This window comes from Scyliorhinus canicula, chromosome 6, assembly GCF_902713615.1.
Source record: "Scyliorhinus canicula chromosome 6, sScyCan1.1, whole genome shotgun sequence".
Taxonomy (NCBI): Eukaryota; Metazoa; Chordata; class Chondrichthyes; order Carcharhiniformes; family Scyliorhinidae; genus Scyliorhinus; species Scyliorhinus canicula.
In genome coordinates, this window is record NC_052151.1 from 211,344,446 (window position 1) to 211,365,538 (window position 21,093).

The 21,093-nt window shown below is 48.9% G+C and overlaps 1 protein-coding gene across 1 annotated transcript in view; it reads right to left on the reverse strand.

The window, feature by feature from the left end:
• Positions 1 to 18,322: 18,322 nt before the first annotated feature.
• LOC119967858 (NACHT, LRR and PYD domains-containing protein 3-like) overlaps positions 18,323 to 21,093 on the reverse strand; it is a 42,844-nt gene continuing 40,073 nt past the window's right edge. Inside the window, exon 12 of the mRNA XM_038800902.1 lies at positions 18,323 to 19,676. Within this exon, the coding sequence (XP_038656830.1) occupies positions 19,589 to 19,676 (88 nt within the window). The 3' untranslated portion in view covers positions 18,323 to 19,588. The remainder of the gene's footprint in view (positions 19,677 to 21,093) is intronic.

Here is a 21,093-nt window from a genome sequence, read left to right on the forward strand (position 1 = left end):
AGACTCTCCACCTGCTCATCCTCTACTCTTGGGAACTCCAGCTTATCCAGAAAGCAGTCCATGCCGCCCACCTCCCTAGGGGGCACCGCCCTGTACAGCCCCTCGTAAAAGGATCTGAACACCCCATTAATGTCCCTGCCACTCCGCACCAAGTTCCCTCCTGCATCTGTGACTCCCCCTATCTCTCTCGCTGCCTCCCGCTTCCGGAGCTGGGGGCCAGCATCCGACTTGCCTTCTCCCCGTACTCATGTACCACCCCCTGTGCCCTCCTCCACTGCGCCTCCGCCTTCCGGGTGGTCAGTATATCGAACTCCACTTGGAGACTGCGACGCTTCCTCAAAAGCCCCTCTTCCGGGACCTCCGCATACCTCCTGTCCACCCTTACCATTTCTCCCACCAACCTCTCCCTCTCAACCCTCTCCCTGTGCACCCGAATGGATATAAACTCCCCTCTAACCACCGCCTTCAGCGCTTCCCAAACCACCCCAACTTGCACCTTCCCGTTATCATTAGCTTCCAAATACCCCTCTCTGCACCTACGGACCCGCCCACATACTTCCTCCTCTGACAAAAGCCCCACATCTAACCTCCATAGCGGGCGCTGATCCTTCCCCTCCCCAAGCTCCAGGTCCACCGAATGCGGAGGAGCATGGTCAGATATGACTATCGCCGAATACTCCGCCCCCACCACTCTCAGGATTAGCGCCCTGCTGAGAACAAAAAAGTCAATCCGGGAATAAGCCTTGTGGACATGGGAGAAAAAGGAGAACTCCCTACCTCCCGGCCTCATAAACCTCTAAGGGTCCACCCCCCCCATCTGATCCATGAACCCCCTCAGCACCAAGGCCGCCGCCGGCCTCTTGCCTGTCCTAGACTTCGAACGATCCAGAGCCGGATCCAACACAGTATTAAGGTGCCCTCCCAGGATCAAACCCACCGTCTCCAGGTCCGGGATCCAGCTCAACATTTGCCGCATGAAGCCCGCATTATCCCAGTTGGGGGCGTACACATTAACCAGAACCACCCGCTCCCCTTGAAGCCGACCACTCACCATTACGTATCTACCTCCACTGTCCGTCACCACACTCGACGCCACAATCGACAAGCTCTTGCCAACTAAAATCACCACCCCACGATTCTTCACATCAAGCCCCGAGTGAAACACCTGCCCAACCCAGCGTCTTCTCAGCCTCACCTGATCCGCCACCTTAAGGTACGTCTCCTGGAGCATAGCCACGTCCGCTCCCAGCCCCCTCAGGTGCGCCATGACCCAGGACCGCTTCACCGGTCCATTCAGCCCCCTCACGTTCCACGTGACCAGCCGCATCTGGGGGGGTCTTCCCCCTCCCTCTGCGCCGGTCAGCCATAGCTCTCCCTCGGCTCACCACGTGTCCGCAGAACCCCCCAGGTCTGTTCCCCATGGTGGCAGACCCCCTCCCCCCCCCCCAACCTCCCCCTTCACCAGCAGTTCCCCTACGGCCCCTGCAGCAGCAACCCGGTACCCCCCCCATTTCCCCCCCCCCCCACAAGCCCCCCCAAGCTAGGCCCCCCCCCCGCCAGCTGCGTAACCCCTTCCATTGTACTTCCGTAAGTCAGCCGGCTCCTGCTGACCCTGGCTGTTCCCGCCATCCCAACGACCCCCTCCCCCCGATGCAACACAACCACCATTCCCCCCTCCCAGTGCCGGCCCCGCCCCCTACTCCTCCAGCGCGGGAAGGAAACCCGCGCTTCCATCCCAAACCCCGCCCCCCCCCGACCCAACACACGAGAAAAAGACGGGCACATGACCCAGCGGGACCGCGAACAGCTCCCCAGCCCTCCACCAGTGAAAAAAACGAAAAAGCACCCAAATAAATAAATAACAGCCCCAAAAAGCGAAAAAGCAGAACAGAAAAAAGACAACATCAAACACAACCAATAAAATCGAAAGGATACCAAGGAGGACCGAGCCTCCGGACTATGTACATCACTCCCCAGCCCCCCAGTCCTCAGTTCGAGTCCAACCTCTCTGCCTGGACAAAGGCCCAGGCCTCCTCCGGAGAATCAATGTAGAGCTGGTGATCCTTGTAAGTGACCCAGAGGCAGGCCGGCTGTAGCAGGCCAAACTTCACCCCCTTCCTGTGAAGCACACCCTACGCCCGATTGAAACCAGCCCTTCTCTTTGCCACCTCCGCGTTCCAGTCCTGATAGATCCTGATCTCTGCGTTCTCCCACTTGCTCCTCCTTTCCTTCTTCGCCCATCTCAGCACACACTCACGGTCAACGAAGCGGTGAAAACGGACCAGTACCGCCCTAGGCGGCTCGTTCGGCCTGGGCTTCCTCAACAGCACTCGATGGGCACCCTCCAGCTCCAAGGGTCCTTGGAACGACCCTGCGCCCATTAACGAGTTCAGCATCACAGCCACGTAGGCCCCCAAATCCAAACCTTCCAGCCCCTCTGGGAGGCCCAGAATTCGCAGGTTCTTCCGACGGGAGCGGTTCTCCATCTCCTCCATCCTTGCCAGCCATTTCTTGTGAAGCGCCTCGTGCGACTCCACCTTCACTGCCAGGCCCAGGAGTTCGTCCTCGGTCTCTGAGGCCTTCTGCCGTAGCTCTCGGATCTCCGCACCCTGAGCCGTCTGAGTCGCCATGGGCTTGTCCAGCGAGGCCTTAAACGGTTCCAGGATCTCAGCCTTCAGCTCTCTCAAGCAGCGCTGGAGCAGCTCCTGCGCCCACTGCTGCCACGCTGCCGGTTCCCTGCCCGCCGCCATCTTGTTTTTCCTGCCTCACACCTTTCTCTGCTCCAAAGCCGATTATTTGACCGCTCCGCTCCTGGTCCAGCCCACCCACCGGCAGATAAGCGCAGTGGATGTGTTCCCACCCGGGGAAAAGTCCAACCAGCACCGCTGCGGGCCCTTAAAAGAGCCCAAAAGACCAAAAATAGCGGAGCTACCGAACGTGCGGCTTAGCTCCGCATCACCGCAACCGTACCTATGTTGTTGGTACCCACATAGACCACAGCAACTGGACCTTTGCTTGCCTACTCCAAGTTCCTCTGTAGCCCAGATGAGATATCCTGACCCGAGCACCGGGCAGGCAACACAACCTTCAGGATTCTCGATCCTGGTCACAGGGAACAGTGTCAGTGTCCCTTACTATTCTATGCCCAATTACAACATTTCTTTCTTCTCGCCCTCACTTGAATGGCTGCCTGTACCACGGTGCCGTGGTCAATTTGCTCATCCACCCTGCAGCCCCTGTCCCTGTCTACACTGGGAACAAGGTTTAACAGGGACAAGGCCCGAGGCTCCTGCAACCCTACCTCCCTGATCCCTCTTACCAACCTCACTCACAGCCATGCCCTCCTGCATCTGACCACTGGCCGAACAAAAGTTAGTTATTCCAAGGATACGCAGGTTGGGTGGATTGGCCGTACTAAAATTGCCCCTTCGTATCCAGAGATGTGCAGGTTGGGTGGATTGGCTGTATTAGAATTGCCCCTTCGTATCCAGAGATGTGCAGGCTGGGTGGATTGGCCATGACAAACTTGCGCCTCAGTGTCCAAAAGATGTGCAGGTTAGGTGGGGTTATGGAGATGGGGCAGGGGAGTGGGCCGAGGTGGGGTGCTCTTTCAGAGGCTTAGTGCAGATTCGATGGGCCAAATGGCCTCCTTCTGCACTGCAGGGATTCCATGATTCGACTTTCAATGCCAGATGTTTATTGAATTTAAATTTCATCATGTGCCCTGGTGAACCCGGGTCCCTAGAACATGACTCTGGGTCTCTGGATTACTAGTCCAGCGACCCCCTCCCCCATGCCACTGCCTTGTATTAACCCTTTCAGGTTTTCACTGTTGCACCAATTCCGATATCCAGTCAATAATTTACAATTTGTTTAAAGGTAAGACTTTTCAAACTTTCAGAAAACCTTTCTCTAGTATCCTCACCAATCAGCTCCTTCTTAGCTTTGTCTGGTGTTCCTGAACAGGATCCTGATCTATTTCCCAGTTTCTCCTTTGTTCGCTTTAATTCCAAACCCTCTGGAAATCTTTCCTCATTTCTCTAGCTTCTTGACTAGTTGCTCTTTAGATCTTTGACGTTGGCTGTTTTGAATGATTGCTCCACTGTGATTTTCTGGCATTAAAAGAGCTGGTTCTCTCTAATGTTACCTGGCAGAGGGACATCTGGTGGCAGCGTGGAGGAGAAGGTCGCTCACTGGTTCCTGCCAGGATACTTGTCGTTTTGGTCCTTTTTGCCCAGATCCCGAGGAATTGTGCTGAACATCTAAACGTTCAGTGTGCCTCTCGAGGAAAGAGCCTCAAACAAGGCAGGTGGAAAGAAGGTTGCAAGTGGAAATCCTTCGGATTTGGGGAGTCCGCGTGACTCACCAGAAGGGAAGATGGTGGATGCGACTCCAGCGGCTGCGTAAGCTCCTATTGCAGCGGACATACCGACTGGAGTACTGTCCTCAGAATGTGATAAGCAGTTCGGGAAGCATTTTGAGAAACAAGGGCGGGTGATGACGGAAACCTTCAAAAGGTCGATTGAGGCGTTTGGTCCGATTGCAGAGAAGGTGGAGAAAATCTTGGAGGCTGTGAAGGAGCATGGAGGGGTGTTGAAAGGGGGTGGAAGAAACTTTGTTGAGGCACAGCGATCAAATCGCCTCTCTGAGGCTGAGACCTCCCTGGTGCAGAGGAGATCATGAGGCCGAAAGTTGATAACTTCAAAAAAAAAGAGACAAAACCTCAGAATCATGGGATTGCCAGATGGGATGGAGGGCCTAATTTCCCACTGAGTATTTTCCCCAGATGTTCGGGAAGCTGGCGTGGGGGATGAACAGAGTTGGACAGGGCCCATAAAACTCTGGCAGAAGCTCTGGGTGAACGAGCCATCACGGGAATTGCTTGTAAGATTCACAACTTCCGAGAGAAGAAGTGGGCCAAAGAGAATCGAGACTTGAGATGGGAAGGGGCACCTTACGGATATATCGAGCAGTTAGAGCAGAACTGGCAAAGAGATGGGTGGCCTTTAATAAGGCAAAGGCAGTGTTTTACCAGAGTGGAATGGGATTCGGGATGGTGTACCCAACGAGGCTGCGGGGTGCCTATGGGCCGGAAAAACAGTTTCTTGATATGGCGGAGGAGGGGGAGGCCTTTGTTAAAGAACACGGTCATGGACTCAGTTAAAGGAGTTCTAGAGGGACTGTTATTAATAATAATAATAACCTTTACTGTCACAAGTTGGCTGACATGAACACTGTAATGAAGTTACTGTGAAAAGTCCTTGTCGCCACATTCCGGCGCCTGTTCGGGTACACAGAGGGAGAACTCAGAATATCCAAGTTACCCAACAGAACGTCTTTCGGGGCTTGTGGGAGGAAACCGGAGCACCCGGAGGAAACCCACGCAGACACACGGAGAAGATGCAGACTCCACACAGACAGTGACCCAAGCCGGGAGTCGAACCTAGGACCCTGGTGCTGTGAAGCAACAGTGCTAACCACTGTGCTACCGTACCGTGTGTTATGGTTGTTGATGTTTGTTTGGGATTTCTTACATACTGTATATATTTGTTGTAATTTGGTGTTTGCATGCATTCCTTTTTTTTGGGGGGGGGGGGGGCGCCAATGTGGGTGGAGGCTGTGGTGAAGGTAATAGCAATGGAAATACATGGTCCCTGGTGGGAAATTTAGTGTTGGAGGGCTGTTGGATTTTGTTTTTCACTAATGTAACGGGGACAGGCTCGGGAGCTTGTTTATTTCTTTATTCCTTATCATTTACCCTGCGTGGAGGCTACCTCACCAGCAGCAAGGTTTTAGCTCGAGAACAGGACTGCGGCCTCTAGGACCTGGTTGGACATGGTTCAATGAGCCTCACGTGTTTGTTTGGTGGGGGATGGGGTTGGTGAGGGGGGGGGCTTTGTTCTCTGGGCGGATATCAGCAGATTCCTGGAGGGACGGGGTTGGGGTGGGGAGAAGGTTATTCCCCTGACGCCGACTGTTTTTTTTCTTTGGCTCACCTTTTGGGTGGGGTTGGCAGCCATCTTGGGTGTGCCGCGGACCTCGGTATCTGGTATGGGTGCGGGATTATTCTTCATGGTGTGAATGCGTGACTCCAGGTTGGTTGGGGGGGGGGGGGGGGGGGGGGTTGGTGAGCGGCCCCTGATCAGGTTGGTCACATAGAACGTGTGGAGGTTGGGGGGGTCCAATGACTAGGTCGAGAGTTTTATCTCACCTGAAGACTTTAAGGGCAGACGTGCAGGAGACTCATTTGTGGGCGAGCGACCAGACCGGATGACGGAAAGGGTGGGCGAGCTCGATATTTCATTTGGGTTTCGACAGTAGGGCCTGGGGGACGCAAATTATAATGAACAAGCGGATTTGGTTCTGAGCAGATAAAGTAATGGCAGGTATACGATTGTTACTGGGGCATTGGTGGGCATGTTGGTGGTATGGGTGAATGTATATGTTCCGAATTGGGATGATGTGGCATTTGGAAGGAAGCTGTTGGCCTCCATCCCGGATTTGGACACACATCAGCTGATCTTGGGGGGGGGGGACTTGAACTGTGCGCTGGAGCTGAAGTTAGACCGTACTAGGCTGAAGTCGTTGGCTCCTTCGGGGATAGCTCAGGCGCTGTTAGCATTTATGGAAGAGTTGTGGGGGGGGGGGGGGGGGGGGGGGGGGGGGGGGGGGGGGAAGTGGACCAGTGGTGGTTCACGGGGATAAGGAATTCTCGTTCTTTTCCGGAGTTCACAAGGTGTACTCCAGCAAAGACTTCCTTTTGATGGGTAGGGATGAGGGAAGGAGAATATTTGGCTATAGTCAATTCGGACCGTGCTCCGCACTTCGTGGACTTGGTTTTCGAGGTGGGACATGGAGCTACTGGCGAATACGAGTGTGAGTTCATTTCTAAGGCTATTGATGGGTGTGTGGGGTTCAATGGGAAAGGGTCTGTCGCTCCTTCCACGCTGTGGGAGGAGTTTATATCATACAAGGTGTACATGGATAGGGAGGTAAGAGAAGAGCACCAAAGGCTAGTTGATGATATTCTGGAGGTGAACCGCAAGTATTCGAGTGACCCTACTCTGGAGCTCCTGGCAAATAGGAAGAAACCACAGATACAATTTGATCTTCTGTCTACGGGTGAGACAACAGCTGTGACATTCGAGGGGGGTTTATTTATGAATATGGAGAGAAGTTCAGTCACTTCCTGGCTCATCAGTTCAGGTAGCCTCCCGGGAGATCATTCAGATTAGGGACATGAGCGGCTAGTTGGTGTCTGCCCTGGATGGAGTTAACAATGAGTTTGCTGCATTTTATAAAAACCTTCCCGCTTGTTGAAAAACTATTGCTAGCTTCACCCTGGCGCTGCAAAGCTGATCAGCACATTTAGTGACAGTTATGACCTCCTGCCTGTAGATGGAGCCAGACACACACATGGAGCCAGATATATATATCCTAACGTCCCGTGGCTGTTAGCTGTAGTTCTCTCCCCGCTGGTGGCAGGCCTGGATCCAGAGGTTCCAAGAAGGCATTTGATAGGGCGGAGTGCAAGTACCTGTTAGAGTTTTGTTTTGGACCGAAGTTTGTTTCATGTGTTATGGGCCAGAGTTTGGAGAACCCCAAAGTGTAACATGGAGTTCACCTGACCCACAACTTTTACTAGATTGTGGTGTGCGGAGCACATGGCCCCTCTACAGGTGTGGTAGAGCAGAAATGGAAAAGTATTTTTAAAAACAAAACAATGTTTATTCTATGAGCTCAAGTTAACCTTTTTAAAATACACAGTGAACATCTTAGCAATCATCAATTCAAATACAACCCCCAAAGAATACAACACTCAGTGATGCTTAATAACTTCCCAAACAGCATCCAGAAGACAAAAGAAACACCTTTTAACAGAAGCACATTAGGTTTACATTCACTACTGAGAACATTTATAATTCTGAGTTCACCAAATGATCAAGGGATAGTCTTTTGATGGCAGAGAGAACAGCAGTACACCTGCTCTGTCTGGCTTCAGCTCCAACACTGAAAATGAAACTAAAACACACCCTGCAGCAAACAGCCTAAAACGAAAGTAAAAAGCTGACAGACAGCCCAGCTCCACCCACACTCTGACATCACTGATGAACACCCATTTCTTAAAGGTACATTTCTTAAGTACCCATTTGTTAAAGGTACACTACACGCCACATGGCTGTGTTAACCGTATAAGGGACCTTCGGCTAGTGTGCATACTAATACTCTGAGTTCAGAGTACTTTCAATTGGGTAGGGGAACGAGACTCGAGTGTCCGATGTCTCCTGTTCTATTTGTATTAGTGATTGAGCCCCTGGCTATGGCTTTGAGGACTGAGAAAGTGGAAGGGGATAATTGGGAGGGGGGGGGGGGGGGGGGGGGGGGAGGTGAGTGGAGCATAGGGTATCCTTATATGCCGATGCCACTGCTTTATGTGATGGACCCAGTCCCCATCATGGGTGATATAATGGAACTACTGAAGAGCTTGGGCTCGGGATACAGGTTGAATTTGGGAAAGAGTGAGTAATTTTCGGTGGGCCCACGAGGAAGGGAGCTGACACGGGAATGGGGCTTCCCTTTTGCCTTGCTAGATCAAAGTTCAGGTATCTGGGGGTTCAAGTGGCTCGGGACTGGACCCAGCTCAATAAATTGAACTGCACTAGTCTGCTGATTAAGGTCAAGTCTGAGCTGTAAAGGTGGGATAACCTTCCCCTATCCTTGGTGAGCAGGCTCCAGTGTATCAAAATAAATATTCTTCCACGGTTTTTGCTTATTTTTCAGTGTCTTCCCCATTTTCCTCCCTAAATCTTGGAGGGTAAATAAATTGATAGCAGCTTTTCACTTTTGCTCCTAATTCCTCTTTATCTGGAGGGGTAACATTCTGAGAATTCCTAGGATGGTTTTACAGAGAGGCAGACAATAGATGGGGCCTGGCTTTGCCTAATTTGTTTCTTAATCATTGGGTGGTCAAAGTGGCTGTTTAGCACACTAGGGCTAAATCACTGGCTTTGAAAGCAGACCAAGGCATGCCAGCAGCATGGTTCGATTCCCGTAACAGCCTCCCCGAACAGGCGCCGGAATGTGGCGACTAGGGGCTTTCCACAATAACTTCATTGAAGCCTACTCGTGACAATAAGCGATTTTAATTTCAAGTGGAAAAGATGCCGGGTTGGTGGAATGGCCCAGGGCGCTTGGTTGCAGGTTGAGGCGAGGTCATGTATGGGATCTGGGTTGGGTGCACTGGTGACGGCTTCGCACCCGTTTTTGCCTACAATATAGTCCAGTGGTCATATCCACCTTAAGGAAATGGGGGAAGTTGAGGCAACATTTTATTCTCAGGTCTCTGTTGTCAGCTGGATGTACCTTTAAGAAATTGGTGTTTATCAAATAGCTGCAGTGATGTCATTGTGTGGATGGAGCTGGGCTCTGCCCTGTTTTTTACTTTCGTTTTGTGCTGAAAGCTGTTTTGGCTCTGTGTTTAGTTTTTCTTTCAGTTGGAGAGCTGCATTCAAACAAGAAGCTGTTTATCTCTCTCTCTCTTAAAGAATGTTTCCAGATCACTTGATGATTTCACAGTAATACCTGTTTCTGTAGAGAATTTAAACCTGCTGTCTTTGTTAAAAGGGTTTAACTTATGGATGTTGCGAGGAAAGGTATTTAGGGTTACTTACAGCGTATTGTATAGGTGGGGTTACGTGTGTTGGTAGTTGATGAAATGTTTACTGTGTGTTTATAAAATGTTTTTTTTTTTTTTTTTTAAATAAATTTAGAGTACCCAATTATTTTTTCCAATTAAGGGACAATTTAGCGTGGCCAATCCACCTATCCTGCACATCTTTTGGGTTGTGGGGGTGAAACCCACGCAGACACGGGGAGAATGTGCAAACTCCTCACGGATAGTGACCCAGGGCCGGGATTTGAACCCGGGTCCTCAGCGCCGTAGGCAGCAATGCTAACCACTGTGCCACCGTGCTGCCCTATAAAATGTTAACTGGGTTCTCACCCCTGGGTTCAGGGGCCTCACGGTAGCATGGTGGTTAGCATCAATGCTTCACAGCTCCAGGGTCCCAGGTTTGATTCCCGGCTGGGTCACTGTCTGTGTGGAGTCTGCACGTCCTCCCCGTGTGTGCGTGGGTTTCCTCCGGGTGCTCCGGTTTCCTCCCACAGTCCAAAGATGTGCGGGTTAGGTGGATTGGCCATGCTAAATTGCCCGTATTGTAAGGTTAATGGGGGGATTGTTGGGTTACGTGGGTTTAAGTAGGGTGATCATTGTTCGGCACAACATCGAGGGCCGAAGGGCCTGTTCTGTGCTGTACTGTTCTATGTTCTATGTTCGTAGAATAAACATTGTTTTGTATTAAAAATACTTAAGGTCTCTGTTGCATCACACCTGGAGAGTGGACCCTTGTGCTCCCCATAACCAAAATCTATTACAAATCGTGGGTCAGGTGAACTCCATTATATACTTTGGTGTTCTCTAAACCCTGGCCCATAACAGTGTCGAAGTTGCCCCTATTTGTACCGACCATCTGTTTGAGCCGGCAAAGCCAGTCACTTTGTTTGGGGAATGAGAAAGGAAAGGGCTGGAGAGATTAAGCGACTGGTTTCTGGAAGGACAATTTGCCAGCTTAATTGATGGTGAAATATAGGCTCATGGGGTCAAATTTGTTTAGATATCTCCAGGTTCAGAATTTTAGACGCAAAACCTTCCTGACATTCCCCGAGGCGCGGCTTATGTCTCTTATGGAAAGCATAGTTTCGCTGGCGGGGTGGGAGGAGCGTAGCACATCTGGCATCATGGCATCTATGGGCGGATAATGTCAGAGGAAGTGGGCCTGGTGGATGTAGTGAAAGCGAGGTGGGAGTGAGAGCCGGGGCCCATAGTAGATGACGAGATGTGGACTGAGGTCCTTCGCAGGGTGAACTCCATGTCCTTGTGTGCGAAACAGAGCTTGATCATAATAATCGCTTATTGTCACAAGTCGGCTTCAATGAAGTTACTGTGAAAAGCCCCTAGTCGCCACATTCCGGCGCCTGTTCGGGGAGGCTGGTACAGGAATTGAACCCGCGCTGCTGGCCTTGTTCTATTGTTTAGCCCACTGTGCTAAACCAGCCCCGGCTCAATCCAGCCCAAAGTAATGTTTCGGGCACATCTGACCAATGAGAAGATGAGCATTTTTTCACTGGAGGTGGACAATATGTGTAAACTGTGTTCCGGAGGCCCGGCCAATCTCACACACGCGTGTTCTGGTCCTGTCCCAAACTTTTGGGTCTCTGTCATCCGCACCATGTTGGCAATTCTAAATGTTGAATCGGAGCCGTGTCCTCCACGCAATCAAGGAGGGGAAGGCCCCACACAGCCCCTCTGCGTGGTTAGGGGACCTAATGGAGTTTATGTACCTGCAGACGGTCAAATACACCGTGAGGGTATCGGTCAAGGGATTCTACACGAGCTGGTGGCCTTTCATTGCCTATTTTAAGGAACTAATGACTGTGGGTTGCTAGGGGGAGGGAGCTTGGGAAGGGCAGGAGGTATGGTTCACGTGGGTTTGGATTGATTTAGTTTTTTTCCTGAAATGTTGTATTTTAATTTATAGAAAATTCTCCAAAAGCTTCACCGAGCAGAGCTGATAGTGAATTGTTTACTGCTTCCACTGTCAGTCTCCAACTGTCTCTAGCTGACAGCGAAAGCTCGAGAACAAAGAAAGCTGCAGCTCCCCTCACAGAGCCCCTCTAGTTGCTAAGCAACGGTCTTTCTTCACACCAGTGAACACAACAGGATTTCAACTGGAACTGAACCTAACCCCCACACAGGCAAACACTTTTGTTCAGCATGAAATGGAAGTGCCTTCCAGGCACAGAAACATTGAATTAAACCTAACTAAAACTAGACCTAATTTCTAATGTTAACCCACACACGTATAAATCCCTCAATACTACCTTTGGTTTTCTAACACCCCCCCATCTCCACAAGTAAAGGATTTGTTTAGTCTGTCACGTAATTTCCCTTCTTCACTAATCCATCAGATGTGGGCATTGCCAGCTGGGCCAGAATTTATTGCCCATCTCTAATTGTCCTTGAGAAGGTGGGGCTGAGATTTCCTCTTGAGCCGGCAGCCCATGTAATGCAGGCACGCCCACATTGCTATTGAGGAGGGGTTTCCAGGATTTTGACCCTGGATATTGTCCAGGTCTTACTGCATTTGGACATGGCCTGAGATAGATCTTTTTTTTTATAAATTTAGATTACCCAATTATTTTTTCTATTAAGGGGCAATTTAGCGTGGCCAATCCACCTACTCTGCACATTTTTGGGTTGTGGGGGCGAAACCCACGCAGACACAGGGAGAATGTGCAAACTCCACACGGACAGTGACCCAGGGCCGGGATTCGAACCTGGGACCTCAGCGCCGTGAGGCGGTTGTGCTAACCACTAGGCCACCGTGCTGCCCTTCCTGAGATAGATCTGGGCAGTCACAAATAGCGCTGAATATTGTGCAATTGTCAGCCAACATCCCCACACCTTGCCTGAGGATGGAAGCAGCATCATTGATGAAGCAGATGTTGGGCCTAGATCCTGTGTTGTAGCTTCACTAAGTTATCGAATAGAATTTACAGTGCAGAAGGAGGCCATTGGGCCCATCGAGTCTGGACCAGCCCCTGGAAAGGGCACCCCACCCTATCCCCGTAACCCCACCTAATCCTTTTGGACACTTAGGACAATTTTATCATGGCCAATCCACATAACCTGCGCATCTTTGGACTGAGGGGGGAAATGGGAGTACCCGGAGGAGACCCCCGCAGACACGGGAAGAACGCGCAGACTCCGACCCAAGCCAGGAATCGAACCTGGGAACCTGGATCTGTGAAGCAACCACTGTGCTACCATGCTGACATCTAATTTTAAGGTGTGCCTGCTGCTGCTCCTAGCATGCCCTCCTGCAATCTTCAGTGGACCAGGGTTGGTTCCCTGGCTTGGTGGTAATGGTAGAGTGGGGGATGTGTCGGGCCATGAGGTTACAGATTGTGGCTGAGTACAATTCTGTTGTTGCCACAGATTCACGACCTTCACATGAGAAGTCATTTCTCCTCCTCTCTATTTTAAATCTTATATCCCTTATCCTAAAATTGTGACCTCTCATTCCAGATTGCCCCACAAGAGGAAGCAGTCGCTCTACGTCTACTATTCAATACCTTTTACTCATCCTATATACCTCAATTAGATCTCTCACTCTTCTAAATTTCGGAGAATATAGGCCTAATCTGCTCAATCTTTCTTTCGAAGACAAACCCTTCATCTCTGGAATTAACGTAGTAAAGCGCCTCTGAACTGCCTCGCATGGAATTGCACCCTCCTCAAATAAGGGGACCAAAACAGTGCACAGTATTCCAGGTGCGGGCTCATTAGTGCCTTGTACAGTTACAGCAACGCTATCCCTTTAGCTAAAAATGTCAAAATTCTATTTGTCTTCCTTATTGCCTGCTATACCTGCAGACTGGTGTTCTATGATTCATCTCGATCCCACTGCACCAAAGTCTTATGAAGTGTTTCTCCATTTCGACAATAAGTTGCTTTTCCATTTTTCCGACCGAAATGGATAACCTCACACTTATCCACGTTAAACTCCACATGCCACATTTTGGCCCCACTCATCTAACCTATCTGTATCCATTTGTAAATGTCTTCTTTCCTCATTGCAGCTATTTTAGTGTCATCTGAAAATGTGGCTCTGGTACCTTCTATCCCTGCACCCAAGTCATTAATATATATTGTAAGCAGTTGAAGCATCGAGGACCAAACCCTATGGCACCCTACTAGTTACATCTTGCCAACCATAAAAAGACCCATTTATCCTGACTTTGCCTCTGTCAGTTAGCAAGTCTTCTGTCCAAGCTAATAAATTGCCCCTAATCCCATGTGGGGCAGCACGGTAGCACAAGTGGATAGCACTGTGGCTTCACAGCGCCAGGGTCCCAGGTTTGATTCCCCACTGGGCCTGTGAGGAGTCTGCACGTTTTCCCTGTGTCTGCGTGGGTTTCCTCCGGGTGCTCCGGTTTCCTCCAACAGTCCAAAGACGTACAGGTTAGGTAGATTGGCCATGATAAATTGCCTTCTCAGCATCCAATTAAATAATTACCTCTGGCTCAGACGTGATGGAGTAAAATTAAATAATCGCTGAATATTGGTCGACTGCTGCCTGCCCTTAACAAACCTTGTCTGTTCTTCCAACATAACTTCTGGAAGGCAGGACGCCAAGCGCATTGCCAAAACCTTTGCAACAACTTTGCATCCGCGTTCAATAATGAAATAGGGCAATGTGACCCACACTCTGTTGCATCCGGATCTTTCTTTAAAATCAATGAAAACAATGCCAGCAACCTCCCAGACATGGAGTTGTTGAACATCTCTAACAAGAATGGGACCAGCTGACCCGCAAATGTCTTAGAAAATTTGATCGGGAATCCATCCGGGCCTGTCGCCTTACCCGGCTGCATCAAGTCCATGCATTTCATGACCTCCTTCGAGGTCAGCGGGGACTCCAATTCCTCCCTTTTCTCTCCCACCGGAATAGACAAACCATCCAAAAACTCTAACATAGGCAAACCATCCTCAGCGGACTCTGACTCAAAAGATAGAAAACCTCGAAAGCCTCAATGACCTTACCTGGGATGGAGAGAACCTGCCACTTGAGTCCTTTACCTGCACTGCTTCCAAAGGGGCCGCCTGTTGTTTCAGCAGATGCGCTACCAGACGATTGGTCTCCTCCGCATGTTCATAAAAAGCCCCCGTCGTGCGTTGCAGCTGGCGCATTGCCCTGTCCATCAAAAGCAGCCCAAATTCTAACTGCAATTTATCTTTCCCCAGCTTAATTAAATACCTTTCCGCATAGATAAATATGAGGTAATAAATTTCAGAGGTTAAAAGCGGGAGATCACTTACTCCTCAGAAGGTGCAAGTCTAGGTGTGATAGATGAATAAAGAGATCTCAGATTGGAAAAAATACCATGAGTTAAAGTTACACTGCAGGTTGGCCAGGCCATAACAAGGCAAGCTTTAATTCTGCAGGGAACAAGAAGAAAAATAGGGAAGCTATTGCAAAGCTCTTCTGCGCCCTTGTTATATCAGACTTAGATTGCACCGTTCTGGATTTAGAGATATTAGCCATGGTGCAGGGAAGTCTTCCAAGATCGCAAATGTGATTGCACACATCTTCATTAATGATTTACAGAGTGAGCCTCTTTTCTCCTGTGGAAAGCAAGATTGAGGAATGACCTAATGGAGGCCTTTAAAACTGTGGCAGACGTTGCTTGAGTGGAAATGGAGGACTTCGCTCTCTTTGTGTCGAAGGACCTGACTCGGGGCCATCAATCTAAAGAAATTCAGCTGGAAACTCAGGAGACACCTTTGTCGAAAGAGTGGGGAAAAAGTAGAATCCGCTTCCATTGGGAGTGGCTGATATGACTTATTTAAGGTGCAGCTAAAGGGATAAGGAAATAGGGGATTTCTTTGTTAAATGAAGGGGGCTTTGACGAGGCTGAGGTGGAGCATAAACACCAGCATAGACCTGATGGGCTTTGTTTCTGTGCCTTATCCTGTGTAGGTGTGAAGGTGATGCTGTGTTTGAAGGTGTTAAAAGCTGAGGAGCGACCGAGAAGCGTGAAGACAGATAACGCATTGTGGTCAATCACACACAAAGTACTTTGTGAATTTAATCAGAGCCATTTTGGTGCTGCGTCAGACACGGTGAACAGTTTGAAAAGATTTGACCATGGAGCTTCAGGAGAGCTGGACAAAGGTAAAAGCGGCAACAATGCTTTCATGAACTTTGGAGAGGAAGGCAATGTTAGAGGTGGAACAGTATTCTGCTGTGACAGAAAAATGTAGCTTTCTGGATGTTAAAATGGCGGCTTTGAAAGAGGACTTGAGAACCGGGTGTGATAGAACAATTTACACTATTAGTTTATTGACGATCCAGAAAGACAAAACAGATTGCGAGCTGTTTTGTGAAAATATATGGAATAGAACAGAAGGATGTGGAAGCATTGGAAAGTGTGCAAAGGAGACTTACCAGGATGCTGCCTGGATTGGAGGGTAGGTCTTATGAGGAAAGGTTGAGGGAGCTAGGGCTTTTCTCTTTGGAGTGGAGGAGGATGAGAGGCGACTTAATAGAGGTTTATAAAATGATGAGGGGGATAGATAGAGTGGACGTTCAGAGACTATTTCCTCGGGTGGATGTAACTGTTTCAAGGGGGCATAACTTTAAGATTCAGGGAGATATAGGAGGGATGTCCGAGGTAGGTTCTTTACTCAGAGAATGGTTAGGGTGTGGAATGGACTTTCTGCTGTGATAGTGGAGTCAGACACTTTAGGAACTTTCAAGCGGTTATTGGATAGGCGCATGAAGCACACCAGAATGACAGGGAGTGGGATGGCTTGATCTTGGTTTCGGACAATGCTCGGTACAGCATCGAGGGCCGAAGGGCCTGTTCTGTGCTGTCCATGTTCTATGTTCTAGAAGGTCGACATCAAAGACAAGATGGTCTCACATAGAACAGAGCAGAGCGGTTGAGGGAGAAAAGGGAATCTCACTGATTGTCAGCCAGGGTAGATTCATAGAATTCCTACAGTGCAGAAGGAGGCCATTTGGCCCATCAAGTCTGCACTGACCCTCCGTCAGAGAACCCGACCCAGGCCCAATTCCCTGCCCCATCCCCGTAACCCCACCTAACATTTGGACACTAAGGGACAATTTTATCATGGCCGATGCACTCTAACCTGCCCATCATTGGACTGTGGGAGGAAACCAGAGCACCTGGAAGAAACCCACACACACACGGTGAGAACGTGCAAACTCCACACACTCACCCAAGGTCGGAATTGAATACAGGTATCTGGCACTATGAGGCAGCAGCACTAATCAATGCGCCACCTAGATGGAGCAATGGAAAATCCTGGTTTGGTGGACAAGATTTACGGAGATGTTTGATGGTGTAGAAAGGAAGCTGGCGACAGTCAATGACTTCCAATGATTCTAGAAGGGTGGTGAGTGGACACAGAGGACAGTGACATCCACAAGCATTTGCTGTGGCCCGTATGGTTCTTGTGAAGGATAATTCAGCTAGTTCTACACCAACTGTGCTCAAATATGCATTTGAGCGAGTGGATATCAAGTCCTGCCAGAGAGGGTCATGAGACAATAATGGTCAAATGATGTACAAAGTAATGTCTATATTTTGGAAACTTTACTTTCCAATGGAAGTGGTCAAAAGTGTTCAGATGATGGATCATGTACATATAATTAAAGCAATGGTGTTATTCTATTCAGATCAATAATGTATCTATCAAGAGGATTTACTGCAATAAGAAAAATGCTGTTCTAAAATACAACAGATTAAATGAATAATGCTCGTATAGTTAAATGGATAATGTTTTTGTATTAAACCCAGTAATGTCCTGCCGTGAAGTCAATAATGTTCATGTATGAGACTAATTCATAGAATTTAGTGCAGAAGGAGGCCATTCGGCCCATCGAGTCTGCACTGGCTCTTGGAAAGAGCACCCTACCCAAGGTCAACACCTCCCCCTCTCCCAATAACCCAGTAACCACACCCAACACTGAGGGCAATTTTGGACACTAAGGGCAATTTATCATTGCCAATCCACCTAACCTGCACATCTTTGGACTGTGGGAGGAAACCGGAGCACCCGGAGGAAACCCACGCACACACGGGGAGGATGTGCAGACTCCGCACAGACAGTGACCCAAGCTGGAATCGAACCTGTGATCCTGGAGCCGTGAAGCCATTGTGCTAACCACAATGCTACCGTGCTGCCCTGATCATGAACAAATGCTGAACAAATTAAACCAATATCGTCGCTATTATGAAAAGGTTTCCTTTACTCCACAACAGGCTGGTATTGGGTGTCACAGATGACTGTGGGTGTCTCTCTCCTGCATGTGCTGAAACCACAACCCAGAAGTGTCGCACTGGGACAGCTTTGGAAGAGAGAGGGGACAAATCGCACTGTTTTTGCCTAACCAATGGGTTTGTCTTTCTGCCGTGTCAGTTACCTTGACTGCCTGTGTGAGTCTGTCTCCTGTTGATGGTGAAATGTCACCCGGAAGTGCCTCATTAGTGCAACATCACAAGAGAGAGAGAGAAAGTGGGAGCACTGTTTATTCCTAACCAGTAGTCTCTGTTCAGTGAGCATGTTTGAAGCGCTCGGATTCCCTTTAGGTCCTCGACCACGGAATTATGTTCTGGCAATTATTGTGACTCAGCCAGAGTGGACAGTGAAAGAAAGGGGAGACTCCAACAATTACAAATAAATAATTTATTCAAGAAAATTTGTCCCTCCGCAACTCAGACAATAACACGCAGACGCAGGTTATAAAAAATACTATGGGAAGCAAGAAACTAAACGGCAGATCAAAAATCCTTACTTTTACACAGGTTTACTGAAGCACATACGATCCACTCACCCACTCCAACCTCAACAATCTAACCTAATTGGGAGTTTCTGTGGGCTGAGGGAATATACTCACCGTTCCCCAGGGAGAATAGTTAAACTGCCACAAATGTCTCTATGGCTCAAGCTGACTGGTCCGCTTGGCTGCTGGGCCTTGATCCTGCTGGTCTGTACAGTCCGGTGTTCGTGACCTTCTGTCTTGTCGCTCGTAGCAAGAGGAGAGAGAAGAAGGAAGAGAGGGACACTGCCCTGCATCCCGTAAAGGAAGAGAAAGCAGTCATTGCCCTGTGTCCCACATTCTTAAGGGGAGAAACCTGAATAGAGCTGACTGCCCCCCCCCCCCCCCTCCCCCCAGTTCTAGGACAAAAGCCTGCTAATTGCTGGCAGGATTTGATCAGTTTCTCCACAAAGGTTCAGTAATGTCTCCGGAGACTGCTGATTGCTTGCAAATGGCTCAAGTGGGTGGTGGGGACAACTTTAATAATTTTTCCATTCGTATAGTGCGGTTTTGTCTGGTGAAACTCATTTGCATACCATTGTTTCTCCTGTCGTTATTTCGGGCCATGCAGATCCTGTCGGGTAATTGTCCTGTTGGGCCTGTCATGACTCATGGCCGTTCTTTGTTCCTCCCCGAGATGGGTCTGGGGGGGGGGGGGGGGGGGAGGTGTATATTCCGCTGTCTGCCTGCGTGCAGACATTTTTGGTTTGAGCTGTTTTCTGTACAGCATTTGTCCTTTTAAAATGGAGCAGTATCCTTTTCCATTCCTGTCCAGTTTTGTCCAGTGTTTTTGTTCAGCTGATGAGTTGCAATAACTAAAACTGGGAACAGGTCAATAATACTGTCATCCATGCTTTTGTAAAGGAATGATGTGGAGATGCCGGCGTTGGACTGGGGTGAGCACAGTAAGAAGTCTTACAACACCAGGTTAAAGTCCAACAGGTTTGTTTCAAATCACTAGCTTTCGGAGCGCAGCTCATTCCTCAGGTGACAGAATGGCATAATCAAAACGAATAATATTAGGGCGCTAATATTCATACAATATCCAAATAGCTTTGATTTCATTCAATATTGGTTTTCTAATGAGGAGACCAGCAGTGCTCAAATAGCGAACTTCACTAAATTTCCACCCTCAGGCCACATCTGGACTTCTGCAGCAGGTGAAGCTGTTCCTTTCCGGTGGAAGTAAATAAATTTTCTCCCAACCTGGGGTGATGGAAAATAAACAGAAAGAGTGTGAATGAGAGGGAGTTAATACTTCATCAACAGTTTGACAACATAAACATTCAGGACAGCACGGTAGCACAGTGGTCAGCACAATTGCTTCACAGCTCCAGGGTCCCAGGTTCGATTCCCGGCTGATCACTGTCTGTGCGGAGTTTGCACGATCTCCCCGTGACTGCGTGGGTTTCCTCCGGGTGCTCCGGTTTCATCCCACAGTCCAAAGATGTGCGGGTTGGGTGGATTGGCCATGCTAAATTGCCCTTAATGTCCTAAAAGGTTAAGTGGGGGTTACGGGGAAAGGGCAGATATGTGGGCTTGAGTAGGATGATCTTTGTAAGAGCCGGTGCAGACTTGATGGGCCAAATGGCCTCCTTCTGCACTGTAAATTCTATGATTCAACGTCAGAATTGTGTTGTGTGTCTGAAAGAGTGACAGGGTCGGGCGGCTATCAGGTGACATTGATAGCATTACTAGGAGAGGAAGGGCCAGTTTCTCTGGGGCGCACTCCACAGAGAACCATTATTGAACAAAACATCCCAGGGGAAGAGGTTAAATGGGACTTTAGACTAATAAGACAGGAGAATAGGTATAGTCGAAATCAGCTAATCTGAAAGATAAAGAAAATAGGAGGTGAAAGTAAAGATCAGACTCAGGTAAGGAGTGAAGAAAACATAAGCTGTGGAGGAACAAATACAGTTAGAATTATAGAATTTAATTGGTGCTGTTTCAAGGAGCTTTCAAGTGATTAACTCTTTATGCGGCAAATTAATGCTCACACTGAATACACGTTAAACTGCTGGATTACATTTGCCTGGCCAGAGGCCAATGATAAATTGGCCGCTCTGTGACTGTGCCTTCTCTTGAGTTCCTCAGTTACCACAAGACCCTTTCCCCTAATTTTGCTTCCAAAATTGTGAGAACCGTTCCCCACTGCGCCTGTAACCACCGTAGCCTTTTAGTCGCCCATTGATTCTGCTGTTTTTCAGCTTAAGATGCAGCCTGGTCCGTGGCCTGCTTTAAACTCTTGTGGCCTCAACAATGTTTGTCCATTGCTGTGGATTTTATGGTGAAGAGCGACTTGAAAATTTTTTTTTTTTTACATTTTCAAAACAAAAGCTAAAATATTGTTGACCGTTTATCTGTGCACCACCACTCTCAGTCACAAAGTCAGCATCTCAAATGTTTATCTTCAGGAGAAACAAGCTACAAAGAGTAGTTGGAATGCGGAATGTGCTACCACAAGGAACAGACGATATGAAAAAGTCAGTTGTGTTCATGAGGGTAATCAGAGTGGTTGCTGCCAATGGGGTTTGATGGAAATTCATTTGGAACATACTCACTTGATCTAACCTTTTGGACCAAATGGCCTATTTTTGTACAGTCTGTTCTTGTAATACAT